At 38.3% G+C, this 23,300-nt stretch overlaps 1 protein-coding gene and 1 non-coding gene across 9 annotated transcripts in view; both read left to right on the forward strand.

The window, feature by feature from the left end:
* FBXO16 (F-box protein 16) overlaps positions 1–23,300 on the forward strand; it is a 38,295-nt gene that overhangs the window by 12,880 nt on the left and 2,115 nt on the right. Inside the window, exons 4-9 of one of the 8 annotated variants that reach the window (XR_001603261.2) lie at positions 4,961–5,005; positions 5,729–5,935; positions 7,491–7,655; positions 11,938–12,170; positions 15,104–15,273; positions 15,369–16,249. Coding sequence is in view for 6 of the 8 variants with exons in the window: in XM_016213882.2 (XP_016069368.1) it covers positions 4,961–5,005; positions 5,729–5,935; positions 7,491–7,655; positions 11,938–12,170; positions 15,171–15,273; positions 15,369–15,389 (774 nt within the window). In the remaining 2 variants the exon portion in view is untranslated. Of the gene's footprint in view, positions 1–4,960; positions 5,006–5,728; positions 5,936–7,490; positions 7,656–11,937; positions 12,171–15,103; positions 15,278–15,368; positions 16,250–23,300 lie in introns of those variants that run through there. The other 7 variants (XM_016213882.2, XR_001603262.2, XM_016213878.2 and 4 more) reach the window with 7 other exon arrangements.
* Positions 10,176–10,282, forward strand: LOC148093307 (U6 spliceosomal RNA). Its single transcript, XR_015714512.1, has one exon. It is a non-coding gene; the product is annotated as a U6 spliceosomal RNA (small nuclear RNA).

Consider the following 23,300-nt stretch of genomic DNA (forward strand, 5'->3'; position numbering starts at 1 on the left):
AAGCTTCAGTCTAAAGATATTTATTAACCTAAGCAGAAAAAAAAAATCATAGAATGTCTCTGGAAGGATTCACGAGAAAAGGGGTAACATTGTTTTCCTCCATGACAGGGAACTGTGAGTCTGAGCAGGATAGAAGAGAATTTTTTTCTGAATAGCTTTTCACACTTTTTGATATTTTTAATCATGTGAATGTATTACCTATTCAAAATAATAATAAAACTTTACTAAATAAGTTAAGAAATTAAAATTACCAAAAATTTATGCCTGGCTTGAATGGCTCAGTTGGTTGAGCGTTGTCCTGTGCACCAAAGGGTTGCCAGTTTGATTCCCAGTCAGAGCACATACATGGGTTTTAGGTTTGATCCCTGACCTGTTTTTCTCCCCCCCCACCCCCATCTCTTCCTTCCTCTCCTAAGCATGTCCTTTTGTAAGGATTTTTTAAAATATCAAAAATTTTAAATGTCGCTGAGTTTTTCTCGTATTCTATATGTGTTTTTAAATTAACTTTACATCTGTTACCAACAACTTAAAAAGAGACTTATGTAGAATGACTATTTTTACACCAGCCATCATTCCACTTACTATTAGTGGAAATTCCTAAATTGATATAACCAGGGCTAATGTTCAGCCAGTATTTGGTGTGGCTGACTAATTTCTGTCAGTTTTGATTGGTTGATGGCATTTCCAATTATTAAATATTTTTAATTTCACCCTGGATAAGATCTTCAAACATTTTAAAAGATCTTATTTATTTTTTCTTTTACAATAACTAATAGAAATAAACATTTGCAAATATCACCAATTATCTGTCTTCTCCAGTAGACTTATCTATGGGGGGCAGACATGGTTCTATTCCTTGTTACTACCAGGCATTTAATAAATATTATCTAAATGAATAAATGATACTCAGTACTTTTCTTTTTCCCCCAAGAACAAACTTATTCTTTAAATTCACTAGATCATGTAGATTTTTTGTTTGTGTATTTCATGAACACCATAAGAGACTGATAACATAAGAAATACATTTTCAAAAAAAAGAATGGAGAAATAAGGATACCAATTTTTTTCTTTTTACTTAGCATTACTTGGGATTTTCATTGTAAGAGTCGGGTATTGGTTTTAAAGCTCAATCTAGTGTTAGAAGTAAAGTCATTTTCAAAAACAGTCTGGACATTATGAGGTAAAGTGTAATACGAAACCTATTTAATGATAGACAATGCAAAAGTATTTTCTGTTTGGCCATTGAATGTTATTTTTGTTCACACATTTGCACATGATCCTATCTGTACAGTAACAAACAAAATAATTAAAAAAAACTGAAAGGCTCTTCTACTTTTACTGTTCGTGCTACTACTTAATCCCTTATCTCAAATCTCTGCCCTTCAATCCATTAGAAAAGAAATTGCTTCCCATTCAACAGAAAATAACAGCAGAAATATTTTAGTTGAAAAGAAAGCATCTCACATTTTTCTCAGCTTCTGTGTTGTTAACAGAAATAACAGAAATATTATAAAGAATTTGAAAAAGTAGATGGCATTACTTTGAACTTGCTAGAAGCAAACATAATCACAGTTAAAATTCAAAAGAGAAACTGGGAAATATTTTGCAAATTACATGCTAGATAAAAATTAATATCTGGGAGATATAAAGAGTTCCTACAATCAATAAGAAAAATACAAATACTCATACAGAATAATAGGCCAATAGAAGAATGAGACATATACGACAATATACAAATGGCCAATAAGCATATAAAAGATGCTCTATTCCACTAAAATTAGAGAAGCACAGATTAAACAATGAGATACCCAATTCCTCTCTATGTTTATGTGGCAGAAATTAAAGAGACAGATAATATCCAAGTAAGGTTCGCTGGTGAATAGGAGGATATGCTTAAATACAATTGGAGGGAATATAAAAATGGTAAAGACATTTAAAAGATAGTTTGACAGCCTGGCCGGGCGTGGCTCAGCGGTTGAGCATCCACCTAGGGTCCAGGCGATCCAGTTTCGATTCCTGGTCAGGGCACATGCCCGGTTGCGGGCTCGATCCCCAGTAGGGGGCGTGCAGGAGGCAGCCGATCAGTGACTCTCATCATTGATGTTGTTTCAAGTCTCTCTCCTTTCCTCTCTCTGAAATCAATAAAGATATATATTTTTTTTTAAAAAAAGATAGTTTGACAGACTCAATTAAATTTTTAAATGCAGATATCCTTTGAATCTGTAATTCCATTTCCATTTAGCTGTACTAGAGAAATGTTCACAGGAAACATGTTCTAGGATATTGCAGAGTTTTTGTTTTGTTTTGTTCTGGTTTTGTATCAGAAATAACCTAAATGATATTGGCAGTAAAGTGAGTAAATAGATCATCGCATATCCATCCTACCATGAATGAGCGAGAAAGCAATACGCGCTGGAGTTCATTACATGTCAGGTTATTTGTGGCTATATTTTGTTTGATTTTTGAACTTCTGTGTAGTATTCCACAGAATGGGTATACTCAACTTTATCTAACTGCTTCCCTAATGATGGATATATGTGTAAGTAAATGCATAGAAATGCACAAACATCAAACTGTGAACAGTAGTTATTTCTGGGGAATGAAGTGAGTGAAAATTAATAAGGAGGAGTGGTTAAATAGGATTTTCATGTTTGGTTATATTCGTACCTATTTGAAACTTTTAAAACAAGAATATATTCATACTTTAATTGTGAAATTAAGTTTTTGACAATAGGCCTCAGGAACTCAACCGGATTAAGATAATATAACCAATAAGCAGAAAATAACAAGCCTCCCTCTTTATCTGAGGAGTTTATCAAAGTCCCTCACGCCCCATGAACTTTGCCTTGCCATTCAGTGTGAGCTAAATGGATGTCATCTCTAGCAAATGTCCTCACTTCCAGAAACTGCAGCAAGAATCCTTCTAGTATTCCCACTACAACGCAAATAGGATTTTCACAGTTCTGTTGAGTTAAGAAAGCCCTTTAAAAAGGCATTAAAGTAATTATAAAATATAAATAGGATTTAACATAACACAACATAATGTAATGTAAAAAGTGAAGTGTGAAGTGAGGTACCATAAATGATACCAGGGCAGGAAAATGGTCCTAGCTGTTCCCCAGTCTCACATATTGGATCGATGGCCACTATGCTATGGGTATTTTTCCTTGAGAGGTGGTGCAAGAGATGTGGGAGATTACCAAATTGCTGCACAGTTAACTACCATGGATTATTTACTTTTTGAATTATTTCTAGTACCTTTTAAATGCCAAAGGGATTTTCCCCAACTGTTAAGCATCCTTCTGAGTCATCACTTTCAATTGGTAGGAGTTCAAGGAATGCAAACTCGTTTTCTGTTCACCTAAACAAACACAATTAGAAAGGAAAATTCCCTCGAGGCAAAGAACACTTACTGGAGCCAAATTTAAATTACCTTTGACCTGTTGTAATCAGGGAAATGAGAAACCAAAGTAATTGTCTTTTTAGCCTCTAAAGAAAAATGTTTTCATGTTTTCCCATATAGATTTCATCATCACTTTATAATCCTAATGTTCTTTTATATTCATTTTAAATCACGCCTTCAATTTGGGCCCATTTTCTTTCAATGGGCATCAATGAAAGTAGATGAGAAAACCTCAGCCACTTTCCATGTATTTCCCATCCTTGTCTATGTACGAACATGGTAATTTTATGCTTTTTAATTTAATTGTTTGCATATGTTTTCTTTTTACATTGATTTAGCTTGCATACTTATTATTTTTAACTTCACTAAGATAGTTTATTATAATATCTGCCACGTCTACAATGAGTCAGGCGCTCTATTAGGAATTGTATACATATATTATTTTATTTACTTCTCACAATACCCCTACACTGTAGATATAATTATTATTAATGTATAAATGAGGAAGTTGAGGCTGAGAGAGGTTGTTAGTGATGGAACTGGGATTTAGTAATTTATTTCTAATGAGTATTAGATATAACAGAAGATTATAAGACACCCAGTGGTCTCATTCCCAAATGCACCATCAACTTAATGCCACACTTTCTTTTATCCCATTGATCTATTAGTTTGCTTGGCTGATCCCCTACTTTTAGGCATTTTGGGTTATTTTCTGATTTCTTGCATTGATGATAATATCTCAGGGAAACTGTTTTGTAACCGCAATCATCCTGTGTCCCCATGAAGCTCAGTTTCTACAGAGCCACATCGCATTGTCTGAAAGTAATTTAAAAATTCCAATTTTCATTTTGTCTCTCAATGAAAAAAATCCCAGTTTCCAGTTCAAAACTCTTAATACTTCTCAGATTTCCTTCCTTTGTTCCTCAGTTCACTCACACTCTATAACTGCTATCAAGGCAACAACAGTGCCAATCCCCAAACTCCCAACAAGCCAAACCCCAGAGCTCTTCTGTCTCCTCTGACCTCCCCTTGGCTCTTCATTTTATAGATCAGTGCATCCTCTTGGGCCTGGCTCTTCCCCTGACCCTAGCCATTCTATTCTGGCTTCTCTCTGTTCATTCCAATAATCCACCCCAAAAGAAAGAAGTTGGAGATATGGACTGTGCAGAAACGGATAGGACAAATCAGGAAACACACCTGAATACATTTTATTCATTTATTTGTAAGTTAAAGTTTTGGTATTTGATTCACTTTAGAATTTCCCCCTCTTGAATTATAGTCTCACAAGTGAGATTTGTGGGTCATCGAATATATCTATAATAGTGAATAGTTTAAATCAAGAAGTATTCCTACTAATTAAAAAAATACATTGTATGGCTAGAATGAAGCTGACTACAACACTTTTGCTTTATATGCCTTTTTAGTTAGTCAGTGTATAACTAAAGTTCATTATAAAATTCTGATTACTTGATAATAGCTGTAATAAATATGTGAAATGCAATAGTATACAAAATACAAGTAACCCCAAACTTCTCTATTTTCTCTAATGGGCAAAAGAAGAAAAGAGAGATTTGGACTCCGGTAAAGTGGCTCATTCAGCTGGTAGGTGTTCCCGTAGAGCCTTCCTTTGGGTTTTAGCCAACCCACAAGTTCTTATCTTTGATCAGTCACTGATCTTGGGACTGATTTAGGGTTATCTCTGGGGAAAATTGTGAAGTAACCGACGTTTGGTGTGCCCCCGCTTACTTTGGCATCTACTTCTTGTCCCTGAAATTCTTTTTATCCAGGTCCTCTTATTGCTAGTTCCTCTCCAATCACATCAATCATTTACACATTAGTGGGACTTCAACCCAATATGCTCCCCTTCTCAGGGATATTTGCATTGTAATACCTTATTTCCAACTGTGAATGCAAAGGTTTGTTTCTGGTCTTTGAGTTTAGCTCTTACCAGCTAATACACAACTCTTTGGGAGGAGAGGGGCTGCCCAGGCACCTTCTCTTGACAATTATGTTATAAATATGTTTTCTCAGTTCATGAATATCGCCAGCTCCCAACCTACTGTTCTAATTAACTGCACGTTCTGAGGTCAAGTGCACTCTGTGCACACTCAGATCTTGCACAGGTTCACACATATAAATGTGAGAAAGGGCATGTAGGTGGCAAAATGTGGAATTTACTAATTAGGGAAAGAAATACATGCTATTCATTAGGAATAAATTACTAAACTCACCTTCTCTGTCATTTTTATCTCTTTTTCATAATGAATCCCTGGTGTCAGATTAAACGTGGAGTTTTTTATTTTCTTTTGTCTCCCCCCCCCCCAGTTTGACAAATGGACAGACTCTCAAAGGAGAAGAATCCTGGCTGGCCTGTTAGAACGCTGCTCCCTGTCACAGCAAAAGTTCTGCTGTCGAAAGCTTCAGGAAAAACTTCCAGCAGAAGCTCTGGATTTTACTACGAAGCTTCCAAGGGTGTTATCCTTATACATCTTTTCTTTCCTGGACCCCCGAAGCCTCTGTCGTTGTGCACAGGTAAAGGCAAAGAAGCGGTGCAGGGCATTGTGTAAGGACAGCCTAGAAACCCTGCAACTTAAGGGGAAGAAAAGCACATGTAGCGGGTCCTCAAATAACATCACTTTGTGTAACTTTGCTTCATTATAATGTTGATGAGATGCCGTAGGAACTTAACTCTTGTTCATATCAATGAGCTTTGAGCTATTTAAAAAGATATATTGTGGGGGGAGTGTTATTTATAGTTTTGAAAGCTCCTATCTACCTTTCAATTCTCATTCCTCAACCTGAAAAAAACAAACAAAAACCTTATCGACTTGGGGGGGGGGGGGGACCTAGCTTAAATACCCCAGTCTAAATACAACCTAAGAAAAGAATAACAATTCAGGAATTTTTCTCCCCACCCCCTCCTTCTAAAACCTCACCTCTCCGTTGACTCCTGAGTGAATTAACCATATAGGGATTAAGGTTGGTGCTGCTTCATTCTGGGTTGGACAAAGTGGATGCGAATTCTGTTTCTGCCTGGCTCTATCAGGTCCTCTAACCCTTCTCCTTCTTCCAGCCCTGAACCTCTTATTTCTTCTAACTGTGCCCTCCTCTCTCCTGCCTGTCTCATGTTCCGCATGTAAAACGGTGCTAAACATAGTAGGAACTCAATGCGTGGTGGACGGAGGGAGGAGGGAAGAGAGGTGATAGAGATGGATGTGTGGATAGCAAGACCCGTTATAGAATGTTCTGTCTGTCTATTTATTTATGTATTTATTTGGTGTTTAAAATGATTACTTAGTTAATCTTGAAAAAGTAGCCAGTTTTCCAAGGATGAAATTTGGGTTTGAAGGTTAGTAGTCATCTTTGCAATTCTTATAGCTAAGACACAGATGCCTAGTCTCAAGTTTATATATGAACTTGACCCTAGTTTCCAGCAAGACTTACTAAAAACCTAGAATAAATTATTGTAAATACTGCTGCATACAGTAGAGTCACCTCCACTATATGTGGGGGGGGGGGGGGGGTGAGATTGACCATAATGCTATGGAAATGGAATGTAAAGGACGAATATTTTGTGTTCTATGTAATCTTTTTAAAAAATCTATGTGGGACACACCATATAGTAACAATATTTGTGTTCTGTTTATAAAATTTATATTTAGTTAAATCGTAAGAATGGAGGGAAAACAGATGCATACCATGTGCACACCTGAGTTTCTATAACCCTCATATAACTTCCACATGAAATTCAGGAACCTTCAGGAAATTCCAAAGTCTAGCTGAGCCTCAGTTTCCTCATTTGCAATATGAGAGTAATAATTATATGTATTTCCTTAGGTCGTTATAAGGATGGTTATTAGGTGCTCAATAAATATATGTTGCCTCGGATTCTAAGTCTGAATTTGAATTTAAAGAAAATTATTATGCATGGGTAGGAAGCACTTGAGGTTGGAGGTAACTATTTAAGCTGTGAATTGGAGGAAAATATCAGAAATGTTTTCTAGGGTCCAGGATGACAGCTTAAAACCTAGAGAAAGTAGACATGTAAACTGAGTAGGTCCCCCCCCCCCAATTGTCGTTTTTCCAGGTGAGCTGGCACTGGAAGAACTTAACTGAGCTGGATCAGCTCTGGATGCTCAAATGTTTACGGTTTAACTGGTACATCAATTTCTCTCCAACTCCCTTTGAGCAGGGTATATGGAAGAAGCACTATATTCAAATGGTGAAAGAACTTCATGTTACCAAGCCTAAGGTAAATGTGGGGCAAAAAGCAACAAACTTACCAGCATCAGCTATCTAGGAATTCAAGAACTAAGACTAAATGATCACAGTATACTATGACTTCAAAATGATCTTTTTCTGAGAACTTGACAGCCCTTGTCAAGATATCTGTGTCCATTGAGAGCCTTCACCTGACTCTCCAAACCACAGTTCCACTCAGGAGGTTAGGACTGTGGGGCTCCTCACTCTGTCCAGGTTCTGGATTTTCATATCCCTGCCTCTCACACCCCTGACAATTCTGACACCTAGATTCTGTGGGTAATGTGCAGTATTTGTTGTGTATGGGTCATCAACTTCTACTTATTCAAATTTTCTATGATTCTTCTAGGTGAGCTGAAGTTTATTTTTGTATCATTTATGAGGAAAAGTTTTCCAGTAAATCTGTAATTAGAGAAGGGGATAATGGGCATATTAAAGTTCTTTCTAAGCTGGAAACTACCAATGTAAAGCACTACATATAATCATAAAAAGTAAATAATCCAAGAATATTTTTTCTAGTGGTTTTCTATGCATTATAACCAGTGTTTATTTTTATAGTCGCAATTAATTAGGTAACTTATGGAAAATTTTTATGAGCCCTTTATTTATGGCATGGTCTGTACACATGCAGAGTTGTGCACCATTTTGTACAATAAATGAGTTCCTGAAAAATTGTGTGTAAATTAAATTTTTAAATGATTTTTAAAACCACAGGAGTATCGTATTCTATGATAAAGCTGCAGTGAATCCTTTTAAAATTGAAGAATCCTTTTGAAATACAAATAGTCAACCCCTAAATTGCCCATTTAGGTTACTTTTATTGTGTTTTCTGAAAGTAGAGTCCATTTACATTTAATATAGTAATAAACTATGCATAATTAATATTGTCACAATTGCAATGATAAAACTAGTGTTTCTAATTTAAGTAATTAGTGTGCTCCATGAGGATTTCTTTAAAAAATTTTATTTTAAACTGTAGCGATGGAAAACTTATTTTCAAAATCACCGTAGCTATGACATCTTTTCTCATGAGGCTTTTCTTGACTCTCATTTTTATTTGTGGGCAGGGAATGGCATTCAGTTGCTGCAGCTTGGGCTATTGTGGGGCAGAGGAGAGAAAAGTGATTAGCCAAGTTGTAGAATGGAAAGAGGTTTTGAGTATTATATATAAAACTGACTTCAATGCTTTGTCTTCAGCAATAACTCTTTTTCCACAAAGTATTTCTGCATAACTATATTTAAAATAATGACTAGTTCTGATGCAAGAAAATTTCCACCTCTTTGCTTAGTATTAAATTTCTGTAGGGAATACTTAGTTATATTAAACTTTAGTTTTCCTGTTAAAGAAATAAACCTAAATTAGAAGGACAGAGGTTAATAAAATCAGCTAGTAATTCTATTTTTATTTCTTAGTCAGAAAGACTAAGGTTATAAAACCGTCTGACTAATGTTAATAAAGTCATCTGACTATGATTTTAAAATCAACTGTCAGCAACACTACACTTGAATAATTTGCGTAATTCCCTGTGAGGTTGTTCCATTGATGGTGCACACAGGCAGTCAGTCACTAGAGTAGAGTATCATTTATCTTCCCTCAATCACCGTCACCATCTCCTTCCCCCCAATACTTTGTACCTGGCATCAAAACATTTTAAAAGCAGATGGTAGTGGTTAATATTAGTTACTCCAACCTTAAAATGAGAGGACTGGACTAGAATTATCTTCATAACTGTCTGTAAGGCTACACTATCTGCTCCAAGAAGCATAATTTCAAAAAGGCTTCATCTAGAAAAAGAAGAGTAGGTTAAACCCAAAGTAGATAGAAGGAAGAAATAATAAAGAGCTGAGATCAATGAAACGGAAAGTAGATAAATAATAGAGAAAATCAATGAAAACAGAGCTGCTGCTTTGAAAACATAAAATTGATACATTTCTAGCTACACTGATCAAGGGAAAAAAGAAAGAACACATAAATTACTAGGAGCAGGGATGAAAGAGGGAGGCATCACTACAGATTCTGCAGACATTAGAAAGTTAATGAGAGAATATTAAGAACAATTCTGTGTCCCTAAATTCAACAACCTAGATGAAATGGACAATCCTTGGAAACCACAAATTACCAAAACAGTCTCAATAAGAAGTAGAAAACATGAACAAATCTTTTTCAATTTAAAAATTGAATTCTTAATTTAAAAATTCCACAAAACTTACAGACCCAAATAGCTTCATTGGTAGACTCTATCACACATTAAGGAAGAGATACTAATTCTACATAAACTGTTTCAGAAAATAGAGGAAAAGAGAACACTTCTGAACTCATTACCTTTATACCAAAACCAGATAGAGATTTTACAAGAAAACAAAACAAGACCACAGACCATATCCCTCATGAACACAGACATAAACATCTTTTTAAAATATTAGCAAATTAAATCCAGAAATGTATAATACACGATGACCAAATGGGATGTATCCCAGGAGAGTAAGGTTGCCACAATGTTCAAAGTCAATCATACTCGCTTTGGCAGCACACACACTAAAATAGGAACGATACAGAGAAGATTAGCATGGCCCCCGCACAAGGATGACACACAAATCTGTAAAACATTAAAAAAAAAAAAATCAATCAATGTAATTCACAGAATAAAAGAAAAAAGATTTGTGATCATTTCAGTAGAGGCAAACAAGTATTTAACAAAAAAAATCAGCATACATTCATGATTTTAAAAGTTCTCAAAAAGACTAGGTGAACAAAAATTTTGTTTACTTAACACAGACGAGTCATCACAGTTTTCATTATTACCCATTATGTTAAAGTGTCAAGCATTTTGTATTTTTCAGAATTAATGATGTTTACTTATATGTAATCACTATCACTTATGCCTGATGTTTTCCCCTGAAATTGATTTTTATTATCATGTATTATTTATTCCCAGTAGTATTAAACTAGACTCCCTTTAGCCAAAGCAGACATTTTATGCAGTATAAGCTCAGAGAAATGGAATAAATGTTTATTCAAAATGAGACCTGCACAAACTACTTAGTAAACCAATAATGAGCTATCAGTTATATAAATATAAAATCTCTTCTTAATCTACCAGACTATAATCATTCATTAAATGAACAAATATTTTTTAAAAACTGTTATGTTCTGGGTGCTGTGAGTACAGTGATCTCAACCATGCTTCCAAGGAGCCTAGTCTAGTGACCTAGGACACAGACAAATAAATGAGTACTAAGTGCTCTCCTGTAATAGAAATATATACAAAGAGCAGCTGAAACAAGAATAAGACACTAACTGATTCTGCTTGGAGGCACTGGGGAATTTCTTAATTTTCACAAGCAATTCAAACAAACCAATTCACCAAGCAAAGCTTTCCTAATCTCTTAAAGAACAGAAATTAAGCCTTTAATGGCTTCTCAACATACCAATACCACTTCCCTTAGGCTACAACCCCATAAAACCTTATGAATTTCACATATAAAAATAGACTTTCAATTTAGGAAATTAAAGCAAAAGTATTTGGGGGGAGTGGATGAGGTTTTGATAATTGATAAAAATCTATAGGCCACCCCTATATAACTTGAAATTGTCTATATGGGTTATAGGTAATTAGGGCTGGAGTACTTTTTTTGAATGTATACATTTTAATGGATAAATTAATTACAATTGTGGAAAAACTATACACTGATGCGGTAGAGGAGGTGACAGTAGCCGATAGACAGCTTCAGTGCGTGAACTTGAGTCAAGACAGTCCTGGATTCAAATTCTGACCCTGTGTCTTAATACTTATATAGTAGCCGGACAGTTAATTGGTTTATCCTATCTTCAGTTTCCTCTTCTTTAAAATGGGAGTAATAGCCCGGCCGGGCGTGGCTCAGCGGTTGAGCGTCGGCCTAGGATACAGGTGATCGGGGTTCGATTCCGGGTCAGGGCACATGCCCCGGTTGCGGGCTCGATCAATGACTCTCTCATCATTGATGTTTCTATCTCTCTCTCCCTCTCCTTCCCTCTCTCTGAAATCAATAAAGATATATTTTAAAAAATAATAAAAATAAAATAGGAGTAATAATGATTACCTTTTAGAATTATTATAAAGGTTAAATAAAATAATGCATGAAAACTTCCCAAGACAGTGCCTGGCACAGAGCAAGGACTCCTGGGTCAATGGCTGCTGTAATCATTGTCACCATTGTCACTGCCATCGTGGGGATGACGATAATCATGATATTCTTTGTTTTAAGAACAGAAATAACTAATTTTCTCCTTCTAGACTCCTCCTAAAGATGGATTTGTGATTGCTGATGTTCAACCAGTGACTGGCAGCTCTCCAGAGGAAAAGCAGTCACCTTCCTCAGCTTTCCGATCTTCTTCCTCTTTGAGAAAGAAGAATCACCCAGGGGAGAAAGAACTCCCACCCTGGCGGTCCTCTGACAAGCATCCCACTGATATCATTCGCTTCAATTACCTGGACAATTGTGACCCCTTCGAGCAGACCTGGCAAGGGTGAGAGCTCCATGTCCTTCTTCACTTGTTTGCTTTTAGAAACAACTTGCTGGCGCTTCCATATGAAAAGATGAAAATAGAACTTACTGTGAATATACGAGTGCTCTTCCATACTTAGAAGTAAAAAGTAATAGAAAAGTAAATGAACTGTAATTGGTAAATTCACCCTGTTCATTGGGATTTATTTTATTTTATAGCTGTAATGATTTAACATTACAGTGTCTTTTAGTATTTTTTTAGTATTAAAGTTTTTTACTATGTTCTGTTGGTGAGGCTGTGAGCAAACGCTGATAGAATTTACTCATTGCTGGTGGGAATAGAAATTGGCGCAGACTTTATGGAGGGAAATTTGACAATATCTAGCAAAAATACATATGTATTTACATTTTGACCCAGCAATCCCACTTCTAGGAATCAACCTGGAAAATACCATAAGTATATCTGCACAAGAATATTTTTGCAGCACAGTTTATCATTTTAAAATATTGGAAATAACTTAAATGCTCATACATAGGAGACTGTTGAATAAATTATGTATGGCTCATTCACACAGTGGAGCACTAGGTGACTGTAAAAATGAATGAAAACATATTTCAACAGACGAACATCAAGGCAGCGTAGGATAGTAGCAGTGTGTACACTCTGGAGCCATTAACAGGTTTCAACTTGTGACCAATCTGGTTTCATTTATTCTTCACCCACTCTGCCCTTCCTGGGTTATTTTTGAGACAAATCCAAATGTCATATTTTTCCATTCATACATGTTTCAATTCATATCCTTAGAAAATACTCTGCCTAAAAATCATAACTTGATACCATATCACATCTAAATCAATGAATGATTTCTTAATAGAATCAATTAAATATCAAGTCAGTTATTCCTTGAATGTCTCATAAGTGATATTTTTTATCGTTCAGTTGGCATTACGATTCTTTTTTTAAAAAATTTTTTTATTGTTCAAAGTATTACATATATCCCCCCTTCCACCCCACACCTGTCCCCCTCCCCAGGCCTACAGCACTATTGTCTGTGTCCTTGGGTTATGCATATTTGCATATAAGTTATTTGCCCCCCCCCCTTCCCTCTGAGATTCGTCAACCTGTCCCATGCTCCCGTGTCTCTGGTTCTATTTTGTTCATCAGTTTATTTTGTTCATTAGATTCCACATATGAGTGAGATCATGTGATACTTGTCTTTCTCTAATTGGCTTTTTTCTTTCTTTTTTTTTTTAATGTAGCTTTATTGATTTCAGAGAGAGGAAGGGAGAGGGAGAGAGAGAGAGAGAGAGAGAGAGAGAAACATCAATGATGAGAGTCATTGATTGGCTGCCTCCTGCACGCCCCCAACTGGGGATCGAGCCCGCAACCCAGGCATGTGCCCTGACCGGGAATTGAACCCCGATTGCCTGGATCCTAGGTCAACACTCAACTGCTGAGCCATGCCTGACCGGGCACTAATTGGCTTTTTTCACTTAGCATAATATCCTCCAGGTCCCTCCATGCTGTCTCAAAGGGTAAGAGATCCTTCGTTTTTACAGCTGCATAGTATTCCATTGTGTAAATGTACCACAGCTTTTTTTATGCATTTATCTACTGATGGGCACTTGGGCTGTTTCCAGATCTTAGCTATGAATATAGGGGGTGCATATTTTTAAGCAGTTAGTGTGTTTAGTCAGGTTTCAAATAAAGTCTCCATATTACATTTGGTCCATGTGTCACTTAGGTGTTTTTTTTTTTAATCCCCTCTTTTCTTTTCTTCTTCCTTCTTTCTTTCTTTCTCTTGTAATTTGTTTGTGATAGAAATCAGTCATTTATCCTACAGAGCTTCTCACTTTCTGAATTTTGCTATTGTACTCCCAACACCACATGTTCCTCTGTCTCCTGTATTTGTCAATACTGGTGGTAAGATCTAGAGGCTTGAGTAGATATTGATCATGTATTCCCATCATGAGGAACATAATTTCTCGTCTCTCTTTTTTTGTGATTTTAGTGGCCACTGGTGATCATTGCCTAGATCCATTACTTTAGGTGAACTTTTTCTGGAAAGGGCCAGACAGCAAATATGTTAGGCTTTGAAGAACATATGTCACAACTGCTCAACTCTGCCAATGTAGCCTGAAAACAGCCATAGACAATAGGCAAAAAATTAGCATGACTATGTTCCAATAAGACTTTATTTACAAAAATAGGCATCAGGCTGCAGTTGGCCTCTGGGCTATGGTTTGCTCATCCCTACTTTATCCTAATATATATAATAGTTTTAGAAAACAAATATTAATACAAACAATAGGATTACTGAAAACAATTTAAGATTCTTTTGCCTATTTTTTGTCCTTAGGATATATTCTACTAAAAATATTCAGACAGATTACTGTGTTAAAGCCCCAGGAAGTAAGTCTTCCATGTGCTAATGCCACCAACTCAATAGACAAGATCATTTGTTTCATTTTGTTTTCAAATTTTAGAGATTTTCATCCTTCATTTTATTTTACAATTTTGAGAAAAGCTGAGATGGTTCCAAAGTCAAATAAACAAAACAAAAGTACGTGTGGAGAAGTCTAGCTTCTGCTCCTACCCTTCCATACGGTTCCTTGTGCCTGATCGGGTCACACGGGAATTCTACTTATGGGTAACCATTTTTTAAAACATTATGGTGTAATCCTTCCATTTGAAAAAAATTAACAAATACACACACACACCCTTTTTTGAAATAAGTAGTAGTATACAGTACATACCACTTTATCCACTTTTCCTTTTCTTGTGTAACAATATATGCTGGAGACCACTCCACAGTTGTATTTAGAAATATTCTGCCTTCCTTTTTACAGTTTATAACACTTCATTGTGTGGGTGTAGAGTTTATTCAACCAGTTCTCTATTGATAGACATTTGGCTTGTTCCCAGTTTAGTGAAAATAATCTTTTAAATCACAGGAACAGTCAAATGGACAAAGTTTTAAAAGGATTATTTGTCATTTCTCCAATGCTTTCCAACTTACAGAAGAAAGAAAAGACAAGAAATGACCCCAGATCCCAGCCGACAGTCACATGATAAGAGAAATAAATTGCAGGGCAGATCTAAGCTCAGAAAAGCACAGTCACTGGTGAGTATTGCTTTCAAGATTCCCCATCATAACGTTAATGAAAATCGCTGGGCCTCTAATCCTATTTGTGAAACTTAATTTGTTTTTTCAATCAGAATCATCAAGCGGTGGTTTAAATCCTGCTCTCTGAAACTAACTGACAAGCTGTGTAACCTTGGATTTGCCCTTTATTTAATCTCTCTGAGCCCCCGTTTTCTCACCTATGTAAAAAAGAAATGATTAGATGAACTGATGTGTATGCTTCTGCTTTGAGACCTATACAATAGAAAGGGAACATTGTTATCACTTGGTTTTAATTCTGCTACGAGTCCTTTTGGGGGTGGGATAGAAGGAGCTATAGAAACCTCTCTACAGAAATTACTTCTCTATAGAGTGAAGGTTCCACTGACCTAAGAAAAAGGTGCGCTTTCCATGTCTTTTCTGCTACCAGCGGAGTATGATCAAAACAGCGCATTTCAAATGACTTCAGAAAAAGTGAATTCAGAACTTTTCTTTCCCTAATGAAAAAAATAGCTAATTGACGACCTAATAAAGTCAGTAATTGTGTCGAGGGAGCATTATCATTTCATAGCCAAGTTTTCCAAACTGTGGTTCTGTGGCCCCAATGGATCCTTTTGAGCACATATGAGTCTTTAGTGCAAAGTAGAAGGGAATAAGAGTGGAATAAAAAGTTCGTATTATTAGTAAAGATTTAGAAAAAAAAGCTGAGGATACACAGGCAAGGAAAATGAACATCAAATGGATGTCGACTGGGAGGAGAATGCGTATGTACTCACGAGTAAATCACTTTGATGGTTCTGCTTTAAGGCCCTATTACTTTCTGTTTAAATTTATGTTCAAGTGTTATTAGTTTCAAAAAGAGAGAGAGATGAGCTTTTTAAAATAGGGCAGTTTGTATTCTGAGAGACCAATTTTGTTGGGCCGGATGAGGCTTATCACAGGCAGATGTACAAATGCCCAAGGGAATGGGAATGCTTAAAGCAGAGCAGTAAAATTGTCAGTGAAAACCATTAATTGAGAAAAATAACTTTATGAGGCTTATCACACAGGCCATTCAGGCATGCTTCTGTCTGGTTTCCTAGCCCCTCCGAAGCCAGGAGTAGGAGAGAAATCTGGGGGAGATCAGGGGACTGAAGGACGATAGAAGTTGACGGTGATGTATGCTTATGAATTATCAGCACAGTCAAACGTTTCTCTGGCTTAAGAAGCAAAACAACAACAACAAAAACCAAAGGCTAAACAGAAGCCTTCTCCTTGGGCTTTTGACGTTAACCATCTGTCACATACTAGCAGGGCTTGCTTAAGTTAAAATATTTGTTATAAATTAAAAACTTTACAAGTTGTACTGCTAATTAAAGCCCAAAGGGAAACCAGAACAAATTAAACAATGATAAAGAACAATTAAGCTATTAATAAATGAAGTGCGTGACTGTATTGATCTACTTGTATTGTTTATGTAAATATACTAATTACAATCACTATTTATGTTTAGTAGTTTTGCTAAGAAACATAGGCATAATTAAACCCTCCAAAAGTATGCGAGGACCTTTGACTGGATGCTGATTCCCGTGATAACTGGCTGTTTGGGCCACAGGGTGAGTGTGGCCAAGGCCCGCTCTCCACGAGGTGGCAGTTTGTCCTCACCGCAGGCCCCATACCTCCTGGGAAACAAGCACCCTCCTAAGTGGTGCAAGATGCTTGAGAAAATGAAGAAACTCTGGATGTGGGGCCTGAAGAAGAAATGGATATTGAAACTCAAGTAGGGGACCAAGGAGAGTAGGGAGTAAATAAAACTCTGATAACTACAGCTGTAGAGTTTGGTGGACTCTACAGCCAAGATGTCATTACAACAGCAACATTTACATATTCATTTGATAGAAGGTTCTCATAGCATTTAGACAGGTGTATTGAGGAGGATTTCAGGAGGAACTAGAGAAACTAGAGAACAGGCAGAACTTAGGAGAACACATTAAAAGGCAAAGACGAGAGGGACAGACCCCCAAAGTCTGCCCAAGAGGTTCCTGAGACCTGAAAGCCTGAGTATTTCTTGCCCTACCCCACCCCATAAATAGAAAAGGGGGCACGTGATATTGGAGAAGTTAAAGCTTTGTGAATGTAAAGGGTGGAAGAGAAAAAAAAAGCACAGAAGTGTAAAAGTACAAAGAATATTCCTTAGGCCATCTCTCCAGGACTGTGGCTATTAGGCCACTGGGACCATTCACTTTTCCCCTCTCAGGACTTAGAGCCTTCCAATATTAGAGTTCTGTCTAAAAAGAGAAACATTCTGAGGGAAACAGCTTCAAATCGACAAGTATTGCTGTGAGCTTATAATGTTTTCTATTATTTCATAGGTTTGAGTTTTCAGAGCCCACCCCTTAAAAGGATACCTGATTTCCTCTCCGGCATTCAGTTCTAGTGCTGCCTCGTTGCAGCAGCTCCATTGAACCACCTTTTGGTGTGAATCATTGATGGAAGATAGGAATAAAGCCTAGATCTTCTCACTAATGCTTTACAATTTTGAACATTGTTTATTAAAATTCTATACATATCAAGAAGTGCCCAAATATTCATTATTATAAAATACCATATAGAGCAAAGGAATTTAAAAATATAAACACCACAGTAGAGCCAGTTTACCAGGTCTAATCTCAGCTCTATCATTTTAATTAAACTCCAGAGATCTTCCCATCTCATGTAAAGGTGTGAAAAAAAAACTTAAAAAAAAAAAATCCTAACAGCTGGCCCCACAATTCCTCTTTGGGAGGGGTGAGGAGGAGTGTCTCCTTGGGGGAGAGCTGTTGATGAGCAAGTAAAGTGAGATGACACCTTGAGGAGGGGAAACCTGCTCTGCTGGAGATTAGGGAGGTTTGTCGGGTTTGGCTCCTGTGAGGGAAAGGGAGGGGGAGCAGATGGACAGGGAAGGAAAGAGGAGAGAGAAGCCCCCTGACGGTGAGAGGCTGAGATGAGGTAGGAGAGAGAGTGGGAAGGTGTTAGCAATACCACCCGTTCCCATCAAATTCACCTGCTGTTGCTGGGGAGTAAACCCTGCCTTCCGTCTCTATAGTAAATTCTATTCAATTTACACACAGAAGCAAGACCTCAGAAGTCTAGAAGGCCACGAAAACAAAAGCCCCTTTGGGATAGTTCATAAAACCCCCTGGAGGGGGACGGGGGGGGGAGGCAGTGTGCTGAGGGTTTTGGACTTCCCAGGCCCTGACATGGGACTCAGAGGACCCCAGCTGACATCTCGTTTCCTGTTCCTTTTTTTTCTTTTTCCTACCAAGTTAAGTATAAAAACAAATACCTTTTGTCTCTCACTGAGCTTTGCTTGGAGGTTAAGACGTCTTCACTTCGAGATTCTGATTTGGGCAGGATTTCCAAAGATCGCTGCTTCAGAGCACTCACTGTAAGACAAGTAACAAAAGCCTTTAATTGCCTGCTTACTCTAATTGCTTTAGATAAGACCTTATCTTTTCCTGTGCCCTGCCAGTTCCAGCCTCTGCAGTTACCTTCTTCACCTCTTTCCAGGATCACTTGATTCTGATTATTTAAAATGCTTCTTTAAGCTTTCTCACTTTTTTCCCCCCTCTCTGGGTCAAAAGAGGAGGGAAAGGAATATACTCAAAGGTGATTCCTGGTTCCTGTTTTCATTTTCCTGTGTATAAAATGAGAGTCGGATTCCAGCATCCTTCAGGTTCATTCCAGGTAACAGCTGATCTATGTACCCCACAGCTTCCTACCACATTCACTCACCTCTCTCCTGATACCTGAGGGACACAGCTATGACTGAGGCGACTTTACACAGAATAATCAGGTGGATCCATTATTCCGTGACTCTTACTTATAAAGCAGTATAAACAGGCTTCTCTCGCTCATCTTTTTCTTTGAGCCTTAGACGATATAATTAATTGAAACAGAAGAATTTACAAAACAAACGATGCAGTGGTTTCCTTGCAGGCAATCTTTAATAGACTTCCATTTCCGGTGAACTCCCCAGGTGTTTGTTTTATCATATTTGTTTGTTTTGGATGTGCAGAACTAAAAATATCTGTAGGAGAGGTTTTTAATTATTCAGTTCAATCAGAGGAGTTCCTGAGAAATCCATTGGGAAGGAAGATTAAGAAAGAAGATGGGCTTTGCAGTCAGAGGGACCTGGGTTCTTTTACTAACCTGTTCGACTTTAGATAAGTTACTTAACCTCTCTGAGCCTCTGTTTCTTCATCTGTTAAATGGGAATAATGATTGTCGTCAGAACTAAATGCCAGGTATATATTAAGTACAATACATTTTTGTGTTCTTCCGGACATACCATCTTATTTTGCACTTTGATGACCAAGAGCACAGGTTTGGGACTTAAACAGCCTAGGTTCATTGCCCAGTACCACAATTTTAGTTGCTCTGTGAGTTTGGCCAAGTTATTAAAATACTCTGTTTTCCATCTGTGAAACGGCATCAGTAACAACACTAACCGCACAGGGTTGGGAGGGAGGCATTTAGCACAGTGCCCAGCTCAAAGTAAGCGTTCAGGAAATAGTAGCCAGTAGCGGAAAAAGCAGCAGTCTCAACAGTGAGAATGACACCGGGTCAACAGGCTGCGACACCAGGAAAGGTGAGAGCTGGCTGATGGTGACAACTGAGAGGGCAGCCGGGAGGCCACTCTAGCCTGCGGAATCAGCTGCTCTTTCTTGCTTTTGCCTTTACTTCTCCCCAGTTTTCTTTCTTTTCTTTTTTTTTAATATATCTTTATTGATTTCAGAGAGAGGAAAGGAGAGGGATAGAGAGATAGAAACATCAGTGATGAGAGAGTCACTGATCGGCTGCAGCCCACAACCCGGGCATGTGCCCTGACCGGGAATCGAACCCAGATCGCCTGGATCCTAGGTCGACGCTCAACCGCTGAGCCACGCCCGGCCGGGCTCCCCAGTTTTCTTGATCTTTTCCCTTTGTCTTTTCTCTCTCTCATAGTTTCCACTATGTAAAATACGGTTGCATCTATAGCTGTGTGAAATGTAAGCCAGATGTTGTCTTTTCCTGCCTGGCCTCTGTACTGTCTTGGGCCGGGGGGGGGTGGGGGGGGGGTGGGGTGTGTGGGGTGTGTGTGTGTGTTCCTGCATTTCTACGTCATCTACAGCCCACAGTGAGTGGGTGCTGGACGCAGTGCCATGAATTCTGTCCTGTGCACCCACTGCTTACTAGCTACAGTGCTTGTTCTTAATTTTTGGTTCCTCAGAGAAGAAAAGGCCTAACTGCTAAGAATCCCAGGGGCAAAAGGAACTCTCGGGAAGCACCCCACTTAGAGCCTCTGCGTTTCTTCCCTGTCTGTAAGAGCCCCGTTTGCCTGTTCTGTCTTGTTGCCTCTTGTTTTATCGTGTTAGGATAATAAATTACCCCGGCCTCTCCAACGGGGCGATGCTGCCTGCTTCTCTTTTCACTGAATATTTAGACTGGCGCCAAATGGCTACTTGTTTTTATTTAAGAGTTAAACACCAAATATTTGACACAAATTGGCTTCTCTTCAGGATCTACCAGAAGAGACTTTGTTTATGAGTTATGCAGTATTATCTGTTATATACATATTATTTATGACATATTTTAATCACTGTTACTGCTGGGGTTTAAAATGTCCATGTATGTATGTAGAATATGTGTGTGTATATATAACATTTAGTAATATAGTATTTCACCACAAACTATAGTAGAAAGCAATTTTTTGAGACACGGATGTTTTGAAATATGAGTTCACAATCACTACTAATAAACAACCATTTGAGCTTTCTGGTTGCAACGCACTGCTACCGTATTTCACCTACTTGATGGTCCATCACATAGTCTTGGATTTGAGTTTCTGAACCCTGCCTAGAGTTCCTTACCCTTCCCCCACAGCTGACAGTTTTACCGCAAGGTTACTTAAATGAGAAACCAACAACAAAGGCCTGAGGCTTCTTTAAAACTGTGTTGATCATTTCTCCCTAACACCTTTCCTCTATTTTTCACAGAAGCAGAGTGAACTAAGGGAAAGGGGAGCAACCCCCCCCATAGGCACTGACTCATGCAGGGGACCCCCTGGAAGGGTGACTCGGTGGGCTGCCAGGCAGGCGGGAGGATGGTAGGGAACCTCCTCACAGAATCCCCCGATGGGAAAGTCCATGAAGCAGCTTCATTCTGGGGATTAAGCATCCACTCTACTGAAAGCAGGATGAGTAGTCACCCCTCTTAGACTCTCCTCTCAGAAGGAAACCCCCCAAGTGGGCCCTCCCCAGGTATCTCCTCTGTACTCTGAGCCTATATCCCCACCAGTGGCCCTTATTACGCAGACCCCCGCCTAAGCTTAGGCAGTTTACAGGGGTGAGTCGAAGCTGTGTTCCTATGACTAAAACAAAACAAACTTTTATGATTTGCAAACTTTTATGATTTGCAAACACAATAATCCGTATTTATATACAGTTTTACCTCATCACCCATGAACTGAGAGTCATAATAAAGTGTCGAGGGTAGATTTTTTTAAAGGGAGACCTGGGTGGAGTCTCCTGCAAAGTGAAGATTGTCACCTTCTTTCCCTTCCTTTATCATATCATAGACTTGGAAGATGAAATGAAAGAATGAATATATGACTCTGTACCATGCCCAGCAGTCAGATACTTGCAGTTATTACTGGTGATTATTTATCTGTTTTTTCATGTCCACATGCTCCTTTTCCTAATCTATGCTCTTAAGTTATTCATGGGTTTATCCAATGGTGTTGTTTGTATCAATGATCATTTGCAAATTTCCGCAAATAACATGAATGGAAAACAATAACAAAAAATCCAGTTGGGGAGTAACAGGCACAGGTATCTTAGAAGCTGGCACCTACAAGTCGTGCCCTGTTGATAGCCCTTCCTGGACCCTAGCCTCCTCTTTCCTGGGTCAGTCAGTGTCAGCAGCCTCTCACCATTATCACAATAAAATGATATCCAGCCTGAAGGCAGGAATTTTCTATCCCTGCTTCAAAGTCCACCTGCACGGTAGTTTCAGCCATTGCTCTGAAATGGAAAAAAGGAGGAATCATTAGTATGTTTGCTCATTGATCCAACAAGTAGTTTACAAGCGATGGATTGGGCACTAGGAGTACAACCTTATCAAGATTGTCTCTGCCCTCCAGATGCTTACAGGCGGCGGGGTGGGGGTGGGGGCGATGTAACTCCTAGGTGTCTGCGTTAAGCAATCGTATTAATGTTCCTCCCACCACTACTGAGACTACAAACACAACAGGACATGCTAGGTGTGAGGTAACAGAGTCAAAAGAGAGCTAACCATATGAACCAAGACCTCAGGAAGGAGAGCAGGATGAGAGAGAGATATCCAGCAATTGAAGATTTAGGCACTGACTGCCCAGGAAGTGGGCCAAGAACAGAACCCTGGAGAATTCTTGGGTATAAAGCATGGCCTTACATTTCTATTCTCCTGTGTCCTTCCATTTAAAGACATAACATGTAGAGACATTATTGTGTAACTACCTCTAGAAGAATAGCAGTAAGTTGAAATGATGAGAGAAGTATATTTAAATGTCCCAGTTCTCCCCTCTTCATAGGAATGGGTTGGAGAAAGGAACGCTCTTTGTGATGATGCCCCAGTACTAGGAAAGCTGGTAGACTGCTCGTCTGTCACCATCAGCCATCAGGAAACAGGCTACAGCAGACAGACCTCCGCATATGTGAAGATTGTTTATACCAGCATTGTTGGTCAGAGCAAAAGATTGGAAACAGCTCAGATATTTATCAGCATGGTTCCTCTCTAAATGGCCTATACTACAACCACGGGGAGACTGAGGAAGTTCTTTAAGCACTGATTTGTATCACTGAGGAATGCACACGGGTTTTAGGAGCTCTGTGCCAGGAACCAGGGTCTCGAACCCAACACTGGTAAAAAAAAAGTTTCCAGTTATTTCTAGATTGTCCAATGCTCTAGACCAAGATCCAGGACTGTCAGATTTGTGCCCTGTTTTCCCCTTAATTCTTGTCTTTTCTCTTGTAATGATGAACATTAAA

The sequence above is a fragment of the Miniopterus natalensis genome, chromosome 4 (assembly GCF_054644295.1).
Source record: "Miniopterus natalensis isolate mMinNat1 chromosome 4, mMinNat1.hap1, whole genome shotgun sequence".
Classification (NCBI taxonomy): domain Eukaryota; kingdom Metazoa; phylum Chordata; class Mammalia; order Chiroptera; family Miniopteridae; genus Miniopterus; species Miniopterus natalensis.